This window comes from Puma concolor, chromosome D4 (assembly GCF_028749965.1).
Source record: "Puma concolor isolate L17-30 chromosome D4, mPumCon1.1.hap2, whole genome shotgun sequence".
Classification (NCBI taxonomy): Eukaryota; Metazoa; Chordata; class Mammalia; order Carnivora; family Felidae; genus Puma; species Puma concolor.
Genome location: NC_141679.1, coordinates 84,246,296 through 84,271,216, shown reverse-complemented (window position 1 = coordinate 84,271,216; position 24,921 = coordinate 84,246,296). Strand labels below are relative to the sequence as shown.

General features: G+C 58.3%; 1 protein-coding gene across 1 annotated transcript; it reads right to left on the bottom strand.

Moving 5' to 3' along the window:
• Nucleotides 1-446: 446 nt before the first annotated feature.
• On the bottom strand, nucleotides 447-23,490 carry ADGRD2 (adhesion G protein-coupled receptor D2). Its single transcript, XM_086683999.1, is given in 24 exon segments — nucleotides 447-2,335; nucleotides 2,632-2,690; nucleotides 3,263-3,621; nucleotides 3,623-3,675; nucleotides 7,691-7,811; nucleotides 8,673-8,788; nucleotides 8,875-9,008; nucleotides 9,543-9,696; nucleotides 9,958-10,060; nucleotides 10,320-10,423; nucleotides 11,684-11,810; nucleotides 12,464-12,519; nucleotides 15,245-15,350; nucleotides 15,803-15,926; nucleotides 16,445-16,579; nucleotides 17,314-17,425; nucleotides 18,587-18,868; nucleotides 19,129-19,214; nucleotides 19,578-19,676; nucleotides 20,079-20,720; nucleotides 21,032-21,244; nucleotides 21,572-21,635; nucleotides 22,005-22,099; nucleotides 23,389-23,490. Coding segments are annotated over 23 exon segments (3,423 nt in total). The 5' UTR covers nucleotides 22,041-22,099; nucleotides 23,389-23,490; the 3' UTR covers nucleotides 447-2,197.
• Nucleotides 23,491-24,921: the final 1,431 nt, after the last annotated feature.

Sequence of the window (24,921 nt, the reverse complement as noted above, 5' to 3'; positions counted from 1 at the left end):
GGCCCGTGGTCACAGAATCAGTGGTGGCAGGACCTGCTCCCACAGCCAGACTCCAAGTCCTCCTGCAGGATGACCCATCATACCTGGAGCTCGTCCCACCTGCCCCCTGCCTTCTCCGAGCAGTCTGCCTGGGTGACTCCCACTCACAGTGACTGCCCCCGCCCCCTGACCCCCATGTTACCCAGCCGGGAGACTGTCTCTGGCCTCAGTTTCTTCCTCTGTACAATAGGGGTGATAGTGTTCATGGGGCTGAGGTGAGGACTCACAGCTCTAAGGTGGTCAAGGGCTCAGTACCAGCCAGGTACACAGTAGGTGCTAATAGATGTTGGCTGCACCTACCCTGTTGAAGCTGGGGCTGTCTTGAGACCAAAAGACAAAGTGGCAGCTTCCCTGGTCCCACCCTTCTCCCAGGAAGCCTGGCAGGGTGACCCCCACAGAGGAACAGGTCACAAGAGTACCCTTTATTGCTAGCGATACCACAAGGCTGTCAGAATTTCAAGGCAGGTGGGGAGGGTCAGAGCGGGTAACAATCTTGGACAGAAAGTTAGGGGGACTGAGCTGTGGGACCTGGCAGGGTTAGCACAGCACCCGGGAGGGGTTGGGGCGGGGGGGGGGCTCCTACTGCAAATCGGGAGAGGCTGAGGGAGAGGCAGTAGGTGGTGGCGGAGGCTGCTGTCTGTCCCTGGGGGGGCCCCCAGTTGGGCCTTTCAGAGGCTTGGAGTCAAGTCCGCATGCACTCTCTCTAGAAACCTGGGAGGAAAATGTTGGGCTGAGCTGGCAGATAATCACGGTGGGGACTCCTGGAGGGGAGCTGAGGCTGGGGGAAGACCTTGGTGGGGATTCTGGACTGGGGAGACCCTGGGCAGTCTCCCGCAAGCCCTCTACGAGCCTCAGTTTCTCTAAAGAACACCTGATGCCCAGAGGGCTCCCTGGTTTCAGGAGGGGCGGTGGCCGGCAGGTATCGCGAGGGACGCGGAGCTGGCAGCCTTCACTCCCCGGCACCTCGTGTTCAGACCACCTGAGAAGGTCGCAGGGTGCGGGGTGGGGGTGGCGAGGGCGCCCGAAGGGCGGGGCAGGTTGGGGGTCCGGAGGAGGGCGGGGCCGGCCGCAGGGCGAGGTGGAAGCGGCTCCGTTGCTACGAGCGCCCTTAGCAACGCACCCATTCAGCAGAGACAAAGGCGCTGTCACTTGAGCGCAGAGGCGCCGCTGCCGCTCTTGTTCCCACCCGCGCCGCGCCTGCGAGGGTGGGGGGAGGGGCGGGATGGGGGCGCCAGCGGGCCCCGCGGAGGGCCTACCGCGCGCTGGCCTGCAGGGGGCGCCTCCTGCGCACTTTGCAGAAGGGGAGCTGAGACTCCAGGGGACGGGGACACCAGCTAAGGGTGGAGGCCCGCTGGGAGGCTGGGGTCCTACAGACTTGGGTTTCAAATGTGCCTCCGCTGACACCTCTGTGACTGCCCCTGTGCCTCACTTTCCCCATCTGCGGGGTGGGGCCTGACCCCAGCTCTGACACTGCTCAATTTCCTCATCTGCACGGTGGGAGGATGGTTTCCCCGTGTCCCCGGATTAAAGGAGTCAGCAGATGCCGGGCTTTATAAAGCCCAGAACCCAGCTCTGGTTAGGGCTGCACGAACATGCCTCTTGCCCATGCCGGAAGGAATCCCTTGGTTGGTTTGAGGCTGGGCAGTGCCTGGCGGCCCCCTCCTACCTATGTAGTCTTAAATCTATGTTTTAAGACTGAGGGAACTCAGGCTCAGAGAAGCTGACAGTGACCACAGGCCCCTCAGCTCGCCTAGGGCCAGGCTGAACTCCCCAGGCTCAGTCCTCTCTCCTTGAGCTGCGCCTGGGATGGGCCCAGCCTTGCCCCGCTGCCCCCCAGGCCCCCCTCATCTGTCCAGCTGGGGAAACAACCCAGAAGGAAAGCGCTTGCCTCTCACCGGGTTTGGAAGTCATTTCAGGGCACAAGGCATCAGGACAGGGACTCTGAGTGGGATGTGGCCAGGAGGCTGAGGGGGGTGGGGGAGGCAGACAGAGTGGGTGCACAGAGGAAGGCGGGCTCCTTGCGCACTGGCCCTCCTGCAGCACCAGCTCTGGGAAGGGTCCCAAACCCATTCCCTAAGTACACCTCTCCCAAAGAGCACCGTGTCTCCGGGCCAGGCCTACAGCGTGCTAATGGAAGACTTCAGGCTTCCACGAGGCGTCAGGTGTGGCTGCTTCTCAAATCCCTTCCATCCTGGTGCAGTGGGGCTGAGGGGGTGTCCGGGTGCCAAGGGGAGAGGGGGGACCCCCCTGAGATGGGAGCTGTACCTGATGCCTTGAATGCTGTCAGCTCCACAGCCTGAGGACAGAGGAGGCTGTCAGGGGGGTGGGCCCCTACTCCTTCTGCTCCCCCTTGCCCTGGAGGCCCTCGGCTCCCTTGGTGATGACTCCCCCACTACCCATGGCCTTGGCATTCGGGTTCTGCCAGTGTGCAGTGAGCACCTCCCATTGGCTCCCAGTGCCCTCGCACCTGCTGAGGAATGGGGCCCCTTGGATCCGCAGAGGAAGCCCCCCCACCCCCACCCTACCCTAGTCCCTGTGGGACATACTTGCTAGCCCCTTGGCAAAACCCTGCCACCCCTGTCCCAGCCTCACCGGTCTCTCAGGTTCTGCAATGGAGGAGAAGGTTGTGGAGATTCTGGGGCTGTGGGTCCCTAGCCGGGGAAAAACACTCGAGTAGGTGAACTTTTAGGAGGCTGAGGCAGGAAGCTCTTTCTCTGCTCTCCTGCCCTGGACAGGACCTCATTATCAAAGACTCTAAGGTTCCACTCAGACTTATTCCACAGATTAATGATGGAGAAACTAAGGCCCAGGGAGGGAAGGTAACTTGCCCAAGTGCACACAGCAGGTAAGCTAGGAAGCTCGTATTGAAACTCCTGGCCTGGCCTTACCCCCATGCCCTGTCACAGGGCCCCAAACCTCATCCACCCACCTGACTTTGGGAACCCCTAAACCCCATCTGCATGGAGACCCAAGGAAGACGACCCTGGGCAAACCCTGCCTCTGGGCTAGGAAGCAGGGGCCCCTGTTCCCTGGTGGTGCGGGAAAAAATAAGCCATTTCTAAGCTACCTTCCAGGCCCCGTGTTTGCAGAATTCCCTGGGCCTCAGTCTCCTTGTCTCTCAGATGGGTTGACAGGATCTGCCATTGCCTTCTCAGCTTTATCTGAGCACTGGGGAAACTGAGGCACTGGGTAGTACTCAGACTGGAGGGTGGCGTGGCCTTACCTCTAATAGCCAAGTGTCTTCGGGCTGGAGCCAAGGCTACAGGGTTGTTCTGAGAGACCTCCCAGGGACCAAGGGACCTAGGGTGGGACCCTGGGCCTATGGGGCTGGAGCAGACCTGAAAGAAAGGGGTGTCAGCACTGGAATCCTGGCTGTGAGTGGGACCTCCTGGCTCCCGGGATCCCCACCTGCCTGCACCCACCATAAATGCCTCTGTTGCCTTTTTCTCAGTCATCCTCTGCAAGGCATTCCGGACCTAGGGGATGGGAATTTGGGGTCAGTCCTGGGACCCTCCCCCTGACCCCCTGGCCACAGGTCCACAGCAAGTAAGCCCTACCCACCTCACCCCCCGGCAGCCAGCGTCCTTGACTCACCTCCCCGTTGTAGGCAGCGTAGACCAGGAAGATGTATGGCCCCTGGGGACAGACCCAGGATGAGGGTGGGTGTCACTGCCTGGAACCCCCTCCCTCCCACCTGGCCTGGGGCCTCAACAGAAACACACCCAGAGATACCCTGAGACATTCAGAGATGCAGGCTGATGATCACAAACCCTGCTGACCCACTGTGCCCTCCTGCACTTGGGAGGGGGCATCTGTGACATTCTACGGCAGAGAGAACCAGAAGGGGGCTTGCCCCACTACCCCCCATACCTTCAGCCTCTGGCCATCAGGCAGCCTCTTGTCCTCTATGCCTCTGTCCCCTGCCACCTGCCCCATCCTCATGGCTGCAGGAGTGGGTGGTGGGAGGGGGCACACCTCCTTGTAATCAAGGCTAAATCAAGTCCTGGAACAGCAGACCTGTGAATGCATTCTGACTCGTGCCTCTAGCTGAGTGTCTCTCCCAACCTCCTCCGTGTCAGAGGCCTGGCCTCCCGCTGTGTGTGAAGGACTCAGCACAGTGGCCGAGTCATAGCTGGCTCTTACTCCCCACGCATGGGAAGACCAAGAGGTCTTGGCCACTCACAAAGTAACTTGGGGTTACAACCCTCATAGCAGCTCCATGATGGGGGTGGGGGTGGGGGTGGATTAATCCTATTTGATGGGGAGGGACCCTGGGGCCTGTGGCAGGAGACAGAGCAATGAGTCCCAGGCCCTGGAGTGTGGCTAAGCAGAATGGAATTTAGAGCCTGGGCCTTCCTGATTCTACCTGGATAGGCAACAGCCCCTGTCCTGAGGTCAGACTAGAGCACACAGGTTGGGGTCCAGGGGGCTCCTTGAGGCCTCAGACAGACCCTGGCGTCTCCCCCCCACCCCCACGGGCCCCCACAGCCAGCCTGTCCTCTCACTGCAACTTCTGCACTGCCTTCCCCGTCCTGTCTCCTTTTACCGGCTCCTCATACCCAAAGGCATCTTTCCAGACTCCAGCCCAACCACACCAGCGCCTGCCTAGCGTCCTCCCAGGCTCTCTGGTGCCCCCGGGATCATGTGTGAGCTCCTTACAACGGCTCAGGGGACCCTGTGCGGTCTGGCCCCCATGTCTCCTCCTGTCCCATTTCTCACCAGCTCACGTGACCCCCGCTCATGTCTCCATTGGATCTCACCATGCTCCCCTGACTTCATTCTTTCCCCTCACCGTGTCTGGGTGTTAGCTGAGAATCATTCTCTCCAGGGAGCACCCTCTCCGCCTCCCCATGAGTGGCTCCTCTGTCCCCACACTGCCCCCACGTTCCTCTGGTCTCTCAGCCTCAATCATGCCAGGCTGTCGGAGTGTGGTTTTGGTGTTTGTCTCTCCCTCAGGCTGAGACCTCCAAGGATAGATTCTTTGATTCTGTGCATGACTATCCTCTTTAGTAAAGAACACAAAGCAGGTGCGGACTGGCTGAATGAAACCGATCCGCTCCCGTTCACAGTGCTCCCGGTGTGTGCCAGGTATTTGACTTTGCCCTTTGCAAGTATCCTCTCAGTTGAACCCCACAATGACCCCCATGAGGTGGAGAATATGATCCCCCTTATAGAGATGTGGAAACTGAGGCCTGTTTCAATGTGTCGGGGCCCTCTAACAAGACTCAGCCCAGGTAAGTGTGAGCCAGAGCTGGTTAAAAGTGAGGCCCAGCTCTCCCACCACAAAACCCGACACGGGAGCCACAAAGAAACAAATCAGCCCTGAAGAGCAAACGAGGCCCGGCTGAGCTCAGTCCCTGTACCCTAGGCCTGCTCCTTGCTCAACTCAGTAGGGAAGGAAGGCGGTCCTGAGGGCAGGTGCTGCCCGGTGTATGCCCCAGACAGAGAGAGGGACGGCGGGAGGTGGGCAGGGAGAGGAAGACAGGGAGGGACAGCAATTAGATGGAGGAGAGGGGAGAGGAAAGGCAGGCCTGGGGAGGGAAGCTGGGCAGGGACCCAGAGCCTGACCGGGGGACCTGCCAGCAGATGGTCACAGGACATCAGGGTGGGCCCAGGTCTCATGCCATCTGACCCCGCAAGGCAGCCTGTCCCCTCCTTCACCGGGAGACCTTGGTAAGGAAGGTCTGAGGCTGACTGGGAGGGGAAGAGAGGTCATGCTCAGAGACAAAAGCTAGAAGGGTCAGGGGTCAACAAAAAGGGAGACAGCGAGAGGCCCACGGAGGGAGGGCCGGGTGGGATCCAGGCCAGAGGGGGAGGGGGCTGTGATGGAGACAGCCTGAGACAGCGAAGGAACCTCAGAGAAAGTTCAGAGATGGAGACATGGCTCCGCCTCTGCCCACCTGAGGGCCACGCAGGGACGAAGCTACAGTGGTCGCCATAGCGATGGGCCGCTGCTGCCCTGGATGCCACTTGGGGGGCAGGGTGGAGGGCTAACCGGGCAGTGGCCCAAATTCGAACCGGGGGAGCTCCAGGAGCGTGGGGCTTGTTGTGTCAGGGAAGGGGTGCAGCACCGTCCCTGCCCGCTGGCCACTCAGGCCCATGCAGGTCTCTGGGAGCTGTGCTTCTTTGGGAATAACTGGAACCCCAGTTTTTCTTCACTTTCTGGGCCCCTCTCTTGGCATGGCCTCCATTCTCCCCCAGCAGTGGCCCCGTCTTTCCTCTCTCCACTCCCACACCTGGCCGAGAGTGACGAGTCCCCACGGCCCTGGGGGAGCCGACACCATGGACCGGGACCCTGGTAATCACCACCTTCTGCACCCTTCCTCGCTCCCTGCCCCCTCCCACCCTCCACACTTCACTCCCTGGCCTTGGCCATGGTCAGCTCCACAGGAGCATGGCATTTTGCTGCTTCCTTTCCTGCCCTGTCCCCTGTGCCTGGAACGGTGCCTGGCACCTGGTAGGCATTTGGCAAATACCACGTGGATGGGAGAAAAGCTGGGTCAGAACCCTTCCCGACCTCAGCCCCACACCCTGCCCAATCTGGGCAGCTCTTCCAGGAACAGACCAGGCCTACGTGCAGAGGGCTGAGAACACAGACTCTGGACTTGGGCCCCAGCACTGCTCCTTCCTCCTGCGGGGCCCTGGAAATGACCTCATGGGGTCTCAGTTTCCCCATTTGTAAGGCTTATTCGGAGATAGAAGTATGAACCTGGCCCGGGGCCCGCAACACTGAGGCACCCCAAGTGGCTGCTGACAGCCTCAGGCCCCTTCTCCCAGGAGAGGACAGAGGATCCCCAGGATGAGCTCCAGGTCCCAGGACTCTACAGAATTCGTACCCGATTTCCTGAGCTTGCTTTGTCTCTCCCTGGGTCACCCCACTTCTCAGCCCTGACAGGAGCTGGGAGGAGTAGGTGCAGACAACAGGGAGGGGTGCTGGGGGTGCAAGGGAGGCCGAGGGCAAGGGCAGGGGCAGGGGCAGGGGCAGGAAGGGCCCTGCTTGGACCCACCTCCCTCCCAGCACTCGGTCCCCCAGGCCGTGCCTGTCTGTGTCCATGTCTGGGTCGCCCACAGGGCTGCAAACCCCCTGAGGACAGGGACCCAGTCTGACCCCTCTCCGTGGTGGCTCCCGGACACGGGACCTGACAGGCACCCAGGAGGGTTCCTGCAGCCCCACTGTTACTGCCTCACCTAGGCGGGCTGGGCACTGTCCTCCTAACCAAACCCTTTTCTGAAGTGTTGTCCTCACCAATGCAGCAGCTGATACTGTCCCACAGCGGGCCACCCGCTGACCCCGAGGGGAGAGGTCACCAGTGTCCTGCACCCCTTCCTTGGCTTCTTGCCGAGACCCAAAGAGTCTCTAGTACCAGCCAGGGGGCTGGAACTTCTGCCGCATCCCCGAGTCTCTGGACCTCAGCTTCCTCAGCTGTGAAATGGGACTCAAATCCTTCCCAAAGAGGCGCTGCCTCTTTGATTTGAGGCTTTGTTCCCACTCTTGCCCTCACCCTCTGGCCTCTTGACAATGCCCCTGGTGGCCGTGGTGACTCCCATGACGGAGAAGACACTCCTTCCCCCAACTCTTGACAAACCAGTCACTCTGAGCTCCACCGTGTGTCAGAGCCCTGGTCCCAGATGGTCCGGGGCCCGGAGGTACCTGGAAGGAATTGAGGCCCACGGCGGCGTAGGCCCAGGCCGGGCTGAGGTGCACCAGCGTGCCGACCAGCCAGGTCAGGCCCAGGACGGGCAGCAGGACCAGCACCGGCTTCACTGTGGCCCTGCAGGAGAGCGGTCGGGGCTGAGGGAGGCCAGCGCGGCCCGGGGGCCCTGCAGGGTGCTGGGGAGGGCTGCAGCTGGGAGGTGCCTGGAGAGGAGCCAGAGCTACACATCAGGAGCCGCTCCTGACTTAGGTGTAGCTGGAAGCTTCGGCTGGACCTCCTGCCCCTTCTCAGACCCAGAAGTGGTATGAAGTAAGGTAGCGGCACTTGGGAGACGGGGTCCCGGTCCCAAACCTGGCTTAGAGGAAGGGCAGGGCAGCCGTCCCGAGGGACGGCTGAGGACTGGGCAGTAGATCCAGGGGGCGTGGAGTCTAAAGAAGTCTTCCCTCCTCAGGGGCCCCTGGGGCTCCCCGGCTTTTCGGGGACCTGCTGACTTAGGCCTCACTGCCTTTGGCAGAGAATGGGGGGAAGAGGAGGGTCAGGGGTGTCCTCCTTCTGGCAGGATGTGGCCCTGGAGAGTGAGGGGTATTCTTGGCGGGGGTAGGGACCTAAATCCTCACTCTGAACCTGAACTTCTGGGGACTGCCTGAACCCCGGGTCTCCCCTACCTTGTCCCTACTGGATCATCAGTGCCATCGGCACAAGGTGAGCCCCCAGGACAGAGGCTTGTGTCTATATCCCCTCCCACTCACATACACTCAGGATTGATTACCATCCCCCCAGGGGACATGCATGGGCACGTGCTCACACGTGTCCACACGCATGAGTGTGCAGGTACGCACAAGCTGGGACACATGTGCACACGCAGGCCCGTACATAGCCTTGCACACGTGGCCACGTGACCACGTACCGCCACCCTGGACTCACACATGCTCACACCCGACGAGCCTCACATCTGGCTGCCCCACTTCTGGCCCTCACCATATCTGGATGGTGATCTGCTGCCGCAGGCAGGGCTGGGGGCTCAGCATGCGGGCACGGCGGCGGGCACTGGACACAGTGACCATCACTACGCGGACCAGGATGCAGGTGTTGGCCTGGAGACCCGGTGTCAGTGGGCGAAACGGCTTCCCCCTTTCCCAGTACAACCCTCCCCTCCAGGCCCCCAGGCCTCCCTGCTCACAGTCAGCACGAAGAGCACGGGCCCCACAAAGGCCCAGATGGTGTCCGTGTGCACATTGAGCCAGCAGTGGCCAGTGGCCACATAGTCGTCGGGGGACATGGCCACCGTGATGGCCACGATGGCCACGGGCACGCCTAGGGGAAGAATAAATGCCCTCAGGACCTTGCCACGCATTCTGTCCTCTCCAGGACCTGGCCTCCAACCCAGAGCCACAGCCCACGGCTGTCCCACGGTAGCAGGTGCACTGGCGGGCACGGGGAGCTCTGGGAAGGGGGCTGGGTGGGCCCGATCCTTCTGGGGTGGCCTTGGAGCCCTGAGTAGCTGGGGAGCGGGAGAGCAAAACTGAGCTGAGGGCTCAGGCACGGGAGTCAGGGGGGATGGAGGGTGGTGACTGGCACGGGGGTCAGCGGGCCACGAATCGGGAAGACAGCGCTAGCAGTGGGGGGTTGAAGTGGTGGGAGTGGAGAGGGTTAAGAAGGGCTGGGGCTGGGTAAAGCTGGAGGGCGACTGGGCTGAGGAAACTGAGCTTGCATCAGGGATGGGGGTGCTGGGCGCCAGGTGGAGATGGGGATCAGGTGGTGTCGGGGTGTGGTGGGGTGGGACAGCAACAGAGGCCATGCGAGGCAGAGTAGGGAACAGAGCAGGAGTGGGGAGCAGAGGGGCCTCACCCCAGCCCGTGGCGTAGTAGAGAGTCATCCTGGGGCCTGGGCGCATGCGCACGGCCACCACCTTGCTCCATAGCAATAGGCCCTCCACCAACATCCAGGAGAATGCGACCAAAAAGAGGAGATGCATTGCAGCTGTGACGGCCACACATGCCACCTGTGGGAGGGAGGGTGGCAGATCCCTACCAAGGCCAGCAGTGGCCGCAGCCCTGCCCTGGGTCCCATGCCCATGCCTGGCATTGCCAACCCAAAGAGGTACCGGCGGGGAACGTCTCGGGGAAGTGCCCTGGGCCCAGCTCCACCATTCTGGCCGTGTCCCCACCCACCCCAGGAAAATGGAGCCAAGTGACGATGCGGGGGGCGACCCAGGAAAGATTGGCCCCCCCCGAACTCACAAGCACGCCTGCCGGGTGCCCACCTTGTTGGCCTTTGCCCACTCGCTGGCCATGAGGAAGCCCTCGGCAGAGGCCAGGGAGAAGGTGAGGTTCTTGTGGACCGTGGCTCGCTCTGACCTGGGGACCCTGGACAGGCAGGGGTCGGTTAACAAGGACACCATCACCAGCCCCCACGCCCCTACCAGCCCCTGCCTGCTGGGGTCCCTGGGGGTGGGCTAACCACGTGCAGAGACGGCAGCTCCACGGGAGGCCCACAGCCCTAAGGGGGGCCCTGGGGCAGGCTCTTCCGGGGCCAGGGGGAGACGTGCCCGGAGGAGGCCCACGGAGGCCCCCATGGGTGGGCTGGGCCCTGGGGCGCTGGGCGGCTGTGCTGAGCTCATCTCACCCGGCTGCCAGGAAGAGCAAGAAGGCGGTGGCCAGGGCGCAGAAGGACACTCCGCAGCCCACAAACGACAGCGTCCTCAGCAGCGACTCCTCCTCGGGGCTTCTCTGTGGGAGGGCCGGAGACCCCAAAGTACAGCGAGCCTGTCACGGCCCTGACCTGCCCAGACCAGGCCTCGCCCTGCCCTGGTCCGGCGAGGCTCCCCAAGGCTCCCTGTCTGCAGTGAAGCAGGGGTGGGGACAGCACCGGCCAGCCAGGCCAGGCCTGCACACGGCAGGCACTTAATAAGAGAGCGTTTGCATGGCCTCTCCTGCTGGCCCTCCCTAAACTGGCTCTGATGGGTCTGGCTTTCGGCTTTCGCTGCAGCCACTAAGAGCCGGCTCGGAAGCGGAAGCGACAGACACACCCACTGGGAGCAGACTGTGTGTGACCGCCCCCCGCTGAGGAAGGGGCCTGGAGCTGACAGGCAAAAACGGCCACGCTCTGTTTCCACAGGGCAAATGTGTCGGCGAGCACGCTTCTGTGGCGTGTTCCCCAACACACCAAGTGACCCCCGCATTCCTGAGGCTCTGGCCCTGCCTCACTCAACCTCAGAGTCCCTTGGCGGCTCTACTAATGCACCTCCCCCGCTCTCCTCCGGGGATTTGGGAATTTGTAAACGCTGGGCCCTCCCAGGGGCCTCCCCTGGGTCAGTCTCCTTTCACGTCTGAGGTCCGAGTTGAGTTCGGCTCAGCCGTGGCTATACCTACAGGCTCTTCGCCTCCAGCTGAGACCTCTTCGGCCCCGACACCCACCGGCCCCACGGCCCTCCACCCTGAGGCCTGTCTAAACCTGCTACCTGCCTGTGCCCTCTCCAAGATGACTCCCTTGTCCCCCAGCTGCCCAGATCTTTGTGCTGGGCCACCCCTTCCTCCCCCAGTCTGCCCACTGTTCCCCAGTGCAGGGCCCCTGCCCTCTGCTTAGGCGACTGGCCCACAGACCCCTCTTTGCTCTTTGCTCTGCCAGCCCATTCCTGGCACCAGTGGGGCTCCCTCAGGGCCATCCAACACCTGCTTAACATGTCCACGTCCGTGCTCTGCCCATCAGGTCTCCTCTAGGCTCTGTGCCACCTGACCCACGCCACCTTGTTCCTCCACCTTCTTCTACTCCAGGACCTAGCACTGGAAGCTCCAGACAGTCAAAGTTCTAGAATGTGTCCAGCCTGCCTGTCAGTCTAGGCTTCTTGCCTTTGCTCAGACTGGCCCTCTGCTTGGAATGCCTTTCTGTTCAGTTCTTGGTCATCCTTTAAGACTTGGTTCTGACATCACCTTCGCCCACTCCACCTGCCCAGCCCTACCCGCCCCCCCCCACCCCCTGCCGGTACTCACCTGGACATCATACACCTGCAACAGGACAGCAAAGTTGGTGCTGTGGTTGCAGAAGCACGCGGTAGAGTCCCGGTACAGGGTGGCCACAGAGCAGCCGGTAGTGGCCCAGGAGCCCCCTGTGTCTGGGCTGGGGGAGGGGAGGGAAGAGAAGGGCTCCTGAAATGGGGTGGACATGGGGCTGGGGGTAGGTGGCAAGCAGGGGAAAGCCTCTCTCCAAAGCGTGGGGCCCGTCAATGCTCTGCCTCTAACCAGCTTTGTGACCTTGGGCACGCCTCTGCTCTTCCCTGGGCCTCAGTTTCCCATCTGTAAAGTGTACTTAACACTCTCAGGGACAGTAGGGGGATGGGGCTAATACCGGCGATTACCACTGATTAACTGCATAACTTACTAAGCAACAGTGATTGATGTTCGGCTAAAGATACAGGGCAGGGAGCTGGGGCTAATCTCTGAACCCTCCTCTGCTCCTTCAAATGCCCAAGGGCCATGGCTTTGGATAGATGTCGAGTCTAATGCTTATTTGATGGATGAATCTCTTCCCAGGCATCCCACAGAGGGAGCCTGCATATCTCCTATGATGGGGTGCTCATTACCTCCTGGGTCACAGATTCTCCTGCTCCAGTTTGTCCTGGAGCTGCTAGGTAAGAGGTTGAGGCCACCCCCATAAGAAAGGTGGCAAATGGAGACCAAAAACACATCTCATCTTCAAGAAGAATGGATGTCTTAAAAAAAAAAACAAAAACCCAATTGTCTTATTTAAAGAACTTGAAAATGGCAACTCACCTGATGCTGAAGTTCCAGAAGGCACAGACAGGTTCCACCAGTTTCTGTGGGAAGGCCTAAGGGCAGGAAACAGGGGTAGAGCAGGTGTGTGTGTGTGTGTGTATGGAAAGAGGAGAGAGTCCAAGAGGATGCAGGGGGACGGTGAGGCCTCTTTGAGTTTGAGGGTCCAGGGGTTTGCCCAATGTGGGTCATGGGTGAAGAGGTGGGAGAAAATGCCAGCAGGGAAGCAGAGGGGAGGAGGGGTGAGTAGGCTTTCATGCTAATATTGAAATATTTCATGCATAATATTGAAATACTGGGAGCAAGCTAAATGTCCATCTTTTGGGGAGCGGTTAAACCCCGGTGACTCTTCCCTCTTGGGATGCTCTGCACCCAGCAAGAGGAACAAGCAGGTCTCAGTCTACTGGCAAGGAAAGAGCTCTGTTATACGTTGTTCAATAAAGACAAAAGCTGCACCTCGTTATACATAGTATGAGCTCATTTGCATAAAAATACATATATCCGGTCTATATAATTGTGAAAACACACACACAAGGCCTGGATTAAATGCACAGCTAATTTAACAATGGCTAGGTCTCAGTTTGAATGTGTTATGATGAACATGCCAGTTATTTGGTAATTAAACAATGACAACAGTGTAGATTTTATGTCATTAAGCAGTGAGGAGACATCAGGCAACCGGTGGTAACAGCCCAGTCCAGACAGGGAAAGCAGCCCGAGCTTAGGACTTGGGCTATTTGTCCCGACTGGAAAGAGTAACAGCAATGTCACCTTACTAGACTATGACACTGTGTGTCACATTCTTCATGTTTTTTATTGTGGGCGATCATCCTAGTAACCTAGGAGACAGGTATAAATTCATGTAATTTCAAACAAGGAAACAGCTTCAGAGAGGGAAATTAATCTGCTCAAGATCACACAGCACAGAGCTGAGGCTGGGTCCTGACTTGGTTATGCTCTTTCCAATAGTCCATGACGATGCCTCCAGGGAATGTAGTATTTCTTGGGTTGACTGAATTATCACCCCATGTATTCATTCGTCCATAATATTTTCCCCGGGGTCTCAGATACTATGTTGGGTGCTGGGAACACAAAGAAAACCTGCTGTTTGCTTTTGAAACGGATAATCATTACACTGCCGGTAGCATTTTCAAGTGATATAAACGGAAAAAGCAGTGTTGACTGTACAATCAAAAGCCAAAAAATTATGTATTTGTGTCCAGGAGCCCTATACCTGGCCACATATCCCCAGGAAACAGTCACCAGAATCAAAACGTATTATGAGTTGGAGTGCCCGGGTGGCTCAGTCTGTTAAGCATCTGACTCTTGGTTTCAGCTCAGGTCATGATCTCACAGTTCATGAGCCCGAGTCTCACATCGGGCTCTGTGCTGACAGCACAGAGTCTGCTTGGTATCTCTCTCCCCCCCCCCCCCCCCCCACTCATGCTGTCTCTGTCTCTCTCAAAATAAATCAATAAACTTAAAAAAAATTTTTTTTAATGTATTATGAGTGAGGATTTTCACAGGGTTAGGCAGGGTTACTTGTAATAGAAAAAACAAAAAAAACAAAAAAAACGCTGCAGATACTCAGGACTCATGACCAGGAGATGGGCATGTTCATTTTGGACCATCCCTGGGGAAGGCGGTGGAGCTGGACTTGACCTCAGTCAAGGCTTATACATGCTAGGACTAAACAGCAATAAGAAAGGATGTCTGTGACCAAGACAGTGCCAAAAACACCAGCAGGGAAAACAAGGGACATAAATGTTTACATGGCTCGGCTGAAAGAGGAAGGACTTTGATTTTGCAAAAGCAAAAGCAAAAAAAAAAAAAAAAAAAAATTATGGTTTTAGGAAAAATTTAAGAAAAATTGCAGGCATTAGGAAAAACAAATTATGGTACATCCATGTAGTGGAATCTTACTCAGCAGTACAGAGGAGCAAATTATTGAAACAGGCAATAATATAGATGATTCTCAAAAACACCAGCTGACAAATGAACCTTGAGCACAGCATGCACTATATGATTCCATTCATGCGAAACTTTGGAGAAGAGAGACATAATCTATAGTCACGAGAAGTAGATCACTGATTTGGGGAGAAGGCTGCCTGGGGAGGGGCCCAAACAAGCCCTTTGGGAACGTGGAAATGTTCTTTACCTTGACTGGGGCAGTGGTACCTAAGTGTGTATACTGCTCAAAACCCATCAGGTTGTCTAGTTAAAGTCGATGTTTTAGTGTCTGTAGATTTATCTACTTCAATCAAATTGGTTTTTAAAGTCTTGGGATGACATACAAAAGACTGATAAGATGTGGTGTGGTGTGTGTGTGTGTGTGTGTGTGTGTGTGTGTGTGTATGTGTGTGTGTGTGTTTGTGTCCAGGATTAGTGGTTGTGGGCAAAGCAGACTTTGGCTTTCTCTGAAACTACTGTTTCAAAAGCAGGAAGGAATTTGTGTATTTCATGTAATGAAATTAAACATTTCTTGGCCATCTTTCCATGTCAGTTTATGGAAAAATACCTCATTCCTTATATGACTTCTGCTGACTGTTCCACTGTGTAGCCCCACATGGCTTTTTGAGCCATCCCCTCTTGGTGGACATTTAGGCTATTTCCACTCTTATGAGCACATTGCGGGGTCCTTGAGGACAATGGGATGGCTTGTGAGTTATTTTTCTTCAACATTTTTAGACTTTGGTTTAAATGAACAAATATTGGGGTATGGGAAGACCAAATCAGGATAAGTGTACCGGTGGTGGTGGTTCCCAGAAGCACCCCCAGTACCTGGGTCTGGTGTTGCAAGTGAAAGGTCACGGCTGTGCTGACCTCCCCGGTTTCATCCCATACCTCAGAGGAGATGATGGCTGACCCCACCTGGGTGCTTAGAAACCTGTGGGGAGAAGGGGAGCTTTTAAGGGCACCATATCAGTTAGCTGTGCGGCAGAGGTCATGGATGGCTGAGGTCATCTCATCCAGGCCCCTGTGTGGGAGATGACACCCTCTGTGTCCAAAGAAACACGAGGAAATATCCTGTGCTTGAAATTTGGGCATCTGGGTTCCAGTCTTGCCTTGGGGACTTGGTGGTAAATTCAGTAAGCCCTGTCTTCTCTCTGAGTCTCAGCACTGACGCCAGGACCCTAGACAGTAGTTGAGCCAGGTTCCAGCAGCATATCTTTGGAAGGCCCAGAGATGTGCGTGTCTCGGGGATGGGGAGGGTTTGGCTCTGGTTGCTAAGGGCAGAATTACCTACCAGAATGATGGCTCTGGGATGGGATGGAGGCCTGGCCTTCCCTGGGGAGGGGATCCAGACCCTCAGCAGCCTACTGGGTAGGGCCCACTCACCTCTGCAATTTGCTTGCCTCTTCTGAGCTGTCAGGGGCCTGGGGCTCCAGGCCAGGCTCCCCTAGGGTTTGCCGGAAGACACTCGAGCTGAACCAGCTGTGGATCACGGTGACTCCAGAGAGGCCTGGCTGAGTGGGAGGAGGCCTAAGACCCCACCCTGTGGCTGAGCAAGCACCACGGGTTGGCCCCGAGGGAGATGCTCTGCCCACCTTACGATCAGGGAAACTGAGGCTCAGAGAGATTAATTGACTTCCCAAAGATCACCTGGTTAATAAGTGGAGAAACGAGAATTCCAACCAGCAACAGGGCATGCACTTAACCTGGCAGCTCTAAAGCCCTTTGCCTCATGTCCTGATTCCCCAGCCCCGGGTGACAGCAAGGGTGGCGGCTTCCTCCACCACCCACTTCTAAGAGGAAATGTGTGGGGTTCAGCGGAGGAGACCAAGTGAACACCTACTATGTGATAAGCACTTTTAACCCGACAGCAGCTTACAAGGCAAGTACTAGCATGACAGTCTTCCAGATAAGGAAACAGGCTGTGAACAGTGAGGTGACTTATTCAAAACAGCAGAGTTAACCCAGGGCTAACTGGCGCTAACCCAGACCCCAGCAGGGCCCCACCACCCCCTCACCCTCACCCACCTTTCCCGAGGAGGCGCTCCACTTCACCTGCGGGGATGCGGATGTGGCCGGGCCCCTCCGGATGCCCACCGGGCACCGTGAACACATAGCCCTCCGTGCCAGCCTCCGTCAAGCGTAGACTCCGCACCTCCAGGCCTGGGATCAAATGGGGTTGGGCGGCTGGACCTTCCAAGGGAGGTCTTTCTGCAGAGCTGGCCTAGCCAGCAGGGGCTGCCTTCCCTCTCCCCACCACAGGCCTGGGCCACTATTCCAGCTCAGAGAGGTTCAGCGATTTGCCCAAGGGAGATCTGACTTCTTCAGGTCTAGGGGAGGGGATCACTAGAAGCAGGTCCCTGGGGGGGGGGGGGCAGGACCTGACTATCAGTGAGCCGTCAGAAACCACTGGGCGCCTGGAGGACACAAGTTTTGCCAAAGTTCCCCATAAGTGATCTCCCCCAGTCAATCTACAAACACTCACTGAGTGTGTACTTGGGTCTGGCCTGAGATCCAGAAATGACTCAGAAATACCCCTGGCTTTCAGGGAGCTTTGGCAAAAACGAAGTAATTACCACAAAATGCGACAGGAGATATTTCCAAGACATAGGGGTAACAGCAAGAGGAGGAACTGTCAGGAGAGAGCTAAAACCAGGCAAGGCATCCTAGAGGAGCTGATGCCCAAACAAGGTTCTGAAGGCTATACGGGAGTTTGCTAAGAGGTCGAGGAAGAAAGGGCATTGCGGATGGAGGGCGCAGCACAGACAAAGGCAGGGGACAGAATGGAGTGTCTGCGGTGGTGCTGACAGCTCCCAGTGACCAAAGCTGAGAAGAAATGTCTGAGCCCGGGCCCCCCCAGGGCCCAGATGTATGGGACGGGTGCACAGCAGGCTCACCGACACAGCGACGCTGGATGTGCATTTGGGGCCGCCCAGGGGTCAGCGTGGTGCTCAGCAGGGGCGCCAAGCGCTGTAGACTTGCCACCAGGGCCATGGGTCCGCCAACCACCTGGGAGGAGCCACATCTCAGCCCCTCCTGCTTTGCACCTGCGGCTGCCAGCCGCGACCGGTGTAGTTAACACATTCTCAGAGATCTGTGAAGTGGCCTGCCTGCTCCAGACCCTCGGTGGCCCCGTAGGGCCTCCAGGATCAAGTCCTGGGTCCTCAGGCTGGTGTTTGAGGCCCTGCCCAATCGGCCTCCTCTGACGCCTCCAAGCCATGTCATCCTCCAGCCCAGGCGAAGGCCTGGTAGTCCTCCGTGCCTGCTGGCCGGTTGTTTGCTAGCTGGGCACACTCTGCAGGCGGGGCTGTGCCTCCCCCTCCTTTGATCTCACTCTGTGCTAGACCTATAGAAGGGACTCCACCTTTTGGTTCCAAAAGGGAAGCCGTGGGCGGGGGGGTGAGGCCAGGTGGGGGCGGGGGGGGGGGGCTTGCAGTAATGGAACAGCTACTCTAGGCAGGGCAGGTATGATCACCTCTGTTCTCCAGGGAGGAACACCAGGGTTCAGAGTCCAGCTTTTCCTAGCCTACCACAGTGCCTCAGTCCCTCAGCCAAAAATGGGTTTATACCCTTCCCAGGTTGGGCGTTTGCTGCCCAAACAGGGGAACCGTTCTGTGGAGCCGGCCTCCCATGCTGTGTCATCTCCACCCCGTCCCCAAGCCTAGGTCCCCGTTCTGTCCTCCAAGGCCACAGAGGCACCATCTCTGCTCCTTCTGCCCCAAAGGCTTTCAGGTGATGTCTATGATCCCTTGTTCTCTCCTTTCTCTAGGCCAATCACTCCCAAGCCTACAGCCACTTCTGCCAGGACGACGTTTCTAGCACCCATGCCATCTGGATAGCATCTCTCTATGCTCTCCTGAGCATCTGGGCTGTTTTGGAAGACAAGATGGCTGAATACTCAGCATAGAGGACCTGCCTCTGAAGGTGGTCAGCAGAATCTTGCATATGGGGGCGATCCTTATGGATTCCTGGCTCTTATTTTCAACCACAGAAGCTATTATTCAAGAACAGTTGTATGTGGAAGTTCAAGTTACATCACAGGTAAAAGAGGAGCTTCTCTCGAACGCAGAGACGGACCCAGCGATGGGTGCTGACTCACCCACGGCTACACAACAAGCTGGTGGCAAGGATGGCAAGCCCCCCTGCCCCACCCAGCCCTGCCAGCCTCACCTCGCTGATTGAGAGCCACGCGCCAGCCAGCTGCTCCTCCAGGACCAAGCTGGCCACAGACACGATGCCCTGGCCTAGCTGCTCCCAGGGCCCTGTTAAGGGCTCTGGCTCCCCAGCCCCGAGGGCTGTCACTCTCTTTAGGAAGTGCACGACAGCCAGCAGTGCAGCCGGCCCCAGTGGAGCGGACTCCTTTGCCAGGACCTTCTCCAGGATACCCAGGAAGCTGGAGGCCTCAGCCAGCGACAGGTGTCCAGGGGCTTCAGAGAGGGGGTCAGGAAGCAGCTGTGGGCAGAGGAACCACTTACTGCCGGCCTGGCTGTTAGGAAGAGATCTCCCAGGGATCACACTTGGGCCCCACTAGGGTCTTCTTAGTGGGCACGTGTCTAACCCAGCTCTCCAGAGCTCCAAAATAGGGAATATGAACAACCTTAATCCCTGAAGACACATTTGGTGGGTGTCCCCTTTATAGGTGAGGAAACTGGGCGGCAGGGAGGTGACCCATAGTGTCCCCAGACTCTTCAGCCCCCAGGAAGGGGGCTCACCACTACGGTCTTGGCCAAGGCATTGACTCGGCTGATAACATCCTGGCCAGGCCACGACTGGGCATCCTGCAGCCGCTGATAAGTGTCTGCAAAGGAGGGGATGCCAGGCTGGGTCCTGAGCAACACCGCCCAGAGGTGCGCCACCCACCATTTGCTGCCGAGGGAGGAAGAGCATGTCGATAGCTGTGCGTCCGGAGCCTTACACAGTGTTCTAGATGGGGAAACTGAGGCATACAATGGCAAAATCATTTGCCCAAGGACACACAGCTGGGGTTCGTCCCCAGGTCTGTCTGGCCCCGCTGTCCTGTGGTTTGAATTCCGTGGAGACCCTGAGACTTTGAGAAGATTCTAAATTCCCAGTTTGTGCCAAGTGCTCACTCCCTCTCAGCCTACACTGGTCCATGCCCAGTTTCCCCTTCAGCAGAGCCCTGGGGACTGCCAGGGCGCACCTGTCCGGTAACAGCAAAGGAAGAAATGTGGTTGAAGGCAGAGCAAAGAGCCCTCGGTGCCGGATCCTGGGTTCCACGTAGGGCACTCTTCTGAGGGCACTGGCAGGGATGGGAGAAGTGTCAGCGCTTTATCCTGGTTCTCCAGCAGTCCCTGGAGTCAGTCACCTGTTCTGGCCTTGAAGGCACCTGCACACCTTAGGGGGCCAGGACGCGTAGCCCCGGAGTTAGGGGGCGACGTGGTAACCCGGGTGAAGGACGCTGCAGCCAACACAAGGCTGGGCAAGGCGGCCAAGGGTCGAGCCTACTCAGGCTACTGGGACTGGGCTTTTTGCCCGACGTCTGGGCGGCTTGGGGGAGCGTGACCAGAGCTGGGCGTGGCCAGGTTCACAAGTGGTGGGCTGGATCTTGAGCTCACAAGGAAGCGCGCAGAAGCCAGCGGGCGGGGCGTTGAGCCGAAAGGCGGGACGGGGCCTACGAGCCAGAGGGCGGGGCGGGCCATACCTGGACAGAGCAGGCGCACCCGCAGGGGCGGCAACAGCGAGGGCGTGACGTCCAGGGCGCCCAGGTCCCAGCGGAAGAGCAGGCCGCTGGGTGGTGGCGCGCAGGCCCGTGCCCGACGCAGCTGCGCGGGGCTCAGGGCCCGAGCCCACAGGTGGAAGTTGGTGAGGTTGCCGCTGAAGGCATCGCGTGCCGAGAAGCCACCGCCCAGAGAGTCCTGATCCTGGCCCAGCACGAGGATGCCGCCCGCTGGCACCGGGTGGCCCGCGCCCAGTCCCCGCGCCCCGGCGCGCCGCCGCCCGTCGGCAAACAGCGCCCAGCGCCCGCCGCGCTGCTCCCACGTGGTGCACACGTGGTGCCAGCGGCCGTCGGCGCGGAAGGCGGCGCGGAAGGGCGCGTGGTGGCCGCGCACCACGAGCGCCGCGTGCACGGCGCCGCCCGGCTCGGCGAAGGCGCGCAGCTGCAGCGCGTTGGCGAGGGAGGGCGCGGCGAGGGAGAAGAGCGCGGCGGCGTCCGGCGAGGCGGCGTCCCACTGCACGTGCGCGCACGCGGTCAGCGCCCCCAGCGCGGGCAGGGGCGTCCGCAGCCGCGCCGCCCTGTCCGCGGTCCGCTCGCCGAACACCAGCGCGGCCGTGGGGAGCGCGCCTGTGGGGACACGCGGGCCGGGACCTCAGTGTCCTCAATCTGCACACTGCCTCTGACCACCCACTGGCGGAGCTTCGGGACCCCTCCTGGGCTTTCGGGTGTCTCCCAAACTCGGGAAGGAAGAAATGGGGGCTCCAGTGCCCATACCCAGGCGGTCAACCCTGCATTTCAGTTCTGGACGAGGGAACCTCAAGGTGCGACGGGGACTTCTGGGCTCCATTCGGTAGGACTGTCACTGTGAGCTCTGGTCTCTGGAGCCTCCCCCCGCCACCTCCTCCTCCCCACTTCCCAGGCCCTGGGCCCACACTCACGCCTCTGGGGGGGTCTCCGCAGAGGGGCCTCCCTTTGGCCCACCCAGATGGGGTTGGGCAGCCGTGGAGCAAGGACCTCAGCTGGGGGCGCCAGTGCCAGGTGGCCAAAACGCTGCTCACATGACTCTTGAGCCTGCCACCAGCTCAGCTGCTGCCCTGGGAACTTGCACACCCCGTCTGGGGTCTCCACCACCTCACCGGGGTCCACTGGAGCTGCAGGGTCAGAGGAGACACAGTGTGGGAGAGCAGTGTGTGGGCCTGTGACCCTTGGGGTGGGCTGGGCGTGGCGGATACTGAGCTAGGAGTCATTTGGGTCCGAATGCTCTATGACCTGGCGGGTCTAGTCCTTTTGTTTTGTCATCTGTATCCTAGCAAGAATAAAATAGACACAAGTGAAACCTTCACCCCATGGCCGGGGATGGTGGGGCTGAACTAAATGGCATCTCCTCCCTTCCTTTGCCTTAGGGGCCAGTGCACCAGGTGGACCACAGGCTGGTGGAGCTGGGGAAAGGGGAGCCTCTCTGGGGCCCTCATACCAACCTGGGAGCCAAGAGCTCCTTGCTTCACCTGGGGAGTTGGAGGGTGTCCCAGAGAGACTCCTTATCTGAGAGAGAAGAAGACAGGTTGGGGCTGGCTTGGGTCCCCACCCCAGTGTGTGCAGTTAATGGGTGCTCTGGCAGGGTGCACCGGAAGCTGCAAGCTCTGCAGTCAGACCTGGGTTCAAGTCCCACCCAGAGTGTGATCTTGGGCAGGCGCTTCACTGCCTTGAACCTGTTTCTCCCACGTGAGGAATAAACAAGCTGATGAGTGAATGCAAAAGGTGTAGCACCAGTGGATGCTTTTAGTCTGTTGTTATGCCAGGGGCTTATCCTGTGTGACCTTTGCAGTGGCCTCAGAGGTGGCCACTTGGAACCCAGCAGCTTTGAGTCTCCCTTGGCTTCCTCCCCCACATCCCCCCACCAAATTTAGGTACCAGGAAGTAGAGGAGGCAGTAGCACCAGGAAGCCATTCTGGATCCAGCAGGGGCCAGTGAGGGACAGCAGGGGTCACAGGTGTGGCCAATGTGGACTGAAAAGGAAAAGCACAAAGGAAAGTAGCTCAGCATCCTGCCTTACTACCCGCTCTGTCCCCTACGGGGTCATATTCCCCATGTTTGGCTCCCAGACCTCACTGGGCTGGGAGCCCAGGATGGGCTGGGCACATCTATGTGACATTTACTTGTACAAAAGGATGGTCTCCAGGAGCCCCTTCTAGGACCACAGCTGGGAAACACTGTAGCCCTGGTGAGCTGGGAACGGCAGGGGGTCAGGGGGAGGGAAGGCCAGAGAATGGTGGGAACAGAGTGTAGGACCCTTGTAGGTCTCCTTGTGTTCTTTTGGGCTCACAGCTCGGCATTCAAGGTTCTGCTTAATGAGGGCTCTGCCAAGCTTTCTGGCCTCACCAGTCTCACTATCCGCCCCTGCAACCACCTTTCCCCCTACCCCCCAAGCTGCTGCCATTCCCCCATTTCTCCAGGCAGCAGCTCTTCTCCAGAGCTTTGACCATCCTGTAGCTCTTGCCCGGACTGGCCTTGCTCCCTCAGTGGCACCTCCTACAAGATCAGCTTGTGATCCCTTCATCTGCTCAGCACCCTGGCCAGGCGCTGTAGTGAGCTGAGGATACCCTAATTGTGGGTGGTTTGGGCATTACTCTTAAAAGTCTGGGGGGCTTCAGGCCTCCTGGGTCTCTGCTCCAGCAGTGGCCAAGCAGAAATGGGTCTCAGAAAACACTGGAGATGAAATAATGCTCCACTGTGTCCTGCCAGCTGGCCTCATGCCATCTGGAAGTCTGAAGCCGTCACCAGTGATAATTCATACCCTTTCCCCCTTTCCAGATAAAGTGCCTAAATATGAAAATCAAACACATCCCAGCATGGGGAAACATGGGGGTTCACACTTTGGACTCTGAAAAGCACCAATTTATTGTCGCTTTTCCCCTTTTTAAACAGCACCTATGTCCGCCCTCCTCCACCCCCCCCAACCCCCACTTTAGTGGGTGGGAAATGGTATGAGTCTGGTCCAAGACTGAGGCTTGGTGCCTAGCCTGTGCTGGGCACACAGTGTGGGCTCAATAAATGCTGATTGTCTCACTCCCCTGTTCACTCTGCCTGTATTTGCCCCCACATACTCCTGGCCCCCCCTTCCTTGCTCACCAAATACTCGTTGGCACCCAAAAGGGAGATGCGAGGTCTGTCCGCCACTGCGTGTCCCTCCTCCGCAAGGGGTCAGTGGGGAATCCCTCTTGGGCTGATGGGCCAGGACCAGGGCCTCCCCTTCACCCGCGCTGATCCCTCTCCTCTTCAAAGCCCGGGTCCTCACCTGCTTCGTCTGGCCGGGCGCCTACGGTCGGCTCACTCGCTGCGAACTGTTTGTGGGACGGAAATCCAGCAGCGGAAATCTGCTAGCTCTCTGCCGTATGGTGGAAACCTCGGGTGCGGGGCGGGGCCGAGGCGGTGCGGGGGCGGTACTAGCAGACCCCGCCCCTCGACCCCAGCCCCGCGGTCAGGGACGCCCGCCTTCTGGGCGCGCGGAGGGCAGGGCAGGCGCCCCAGCCGCGCGAGCAGTGGGAGGGCACGTGGGGCGGACTGCGGGGAGTTCCCCAGTTTCTGGACTGGACCCGCCGTGCCTCTCCCCCCTTGAGTAGAAGGGGCCACCTTGGGAGGCTTGGATCCCAAGTAAATTTGCGGATCCTTTGAACCAATCCCATCTCAGGCTGGACCGTGGGAAAGGAGGGAGCGTTCAGTAGCCTGCGCTGGCCCCCTGCAGGCCTCATTTCCTTTACCTTCAACCCACCGTGAGGAGGGGCCACCATGAGGACGGAGGGCTCTCCCCCAGGTTAGACAGCTAATGAGTCGCAGAGCCCAGCCTTGAACCTGGGTCTTTCGGTCTTCATCCAGGCCATTCAAAACGTAAGGGTGAGGTGACAGGAGAGGCCCTGTGTGTGTGTGTGTGTGTGTGTGTGTGAGGTGGGGGGAATTGAAAAGTTTTGGCCTCTGAGGGCAGAGCCTGGGACAGGTGGTGGGGCCAGGAGCAGGGAGAGAAGCTAAGGGGACGGGGGAGGGACACAGAGGTGGAGCTCCCAGTAGGAATGATGTGCATCTGGGACCCGTGGCACTCTCCTGCCTCAGTAGCAGGGATTCCTGCTTGGGAGGGAGATCAGACAGATCCAAGATCACCTCGACTGACCTGAAGCCCGTTGCCTAATTTCTCCGAGCCTCAGTTTCCCCATATGTAACACGTGGATAATAGTACACAAGTCATGGGGCTGCTGTGTGATTTAAGTGACTGACAAAGCCTGTGGCTTCTACCTGGTGCGAGGCATACAGTCCGTTTAATATCCTTGTCAAAACTTACCTTACAGTTGTTAAAGTAGCCTGCTGGCTGGGATCCCTGGGTGGCTCAGTTGGTTGAGCATCGGGCTCTTTTTTTTAAACTTTAAAAAAAATGTTTATTTTTGAGAGAGACAGAGAGACAGAGCACGAGCAGGGGAGAGGCAGAAAGAGGGAGACACAGAATCTGAAGCAGGCTCCAGGCTCTGAGCTGTCAGCGCAGAGCCCGATGCGGGGCTTGAACTCACGAACCGTGAGATCATGACTTGAGCCGAAGTCGGACTCAACTGACTGAGCCACCCAGGCGCCCCAAGCATGGGACTCTTGATTTTGGCTCAGGTCATGATCTCAGGGTTTGTGATTTTATATTAAATATAAATATATATGTATATTTTTATAAATAAATAAACTTAAAAAAATAGCTTGCTAGCAACATGATGGTTTATATTTTTCTAATTGTTTTTATTGTGGTAAAATACATATTAAAAAATTTACCATCTTATGATGATTTCTTTTTATTTGT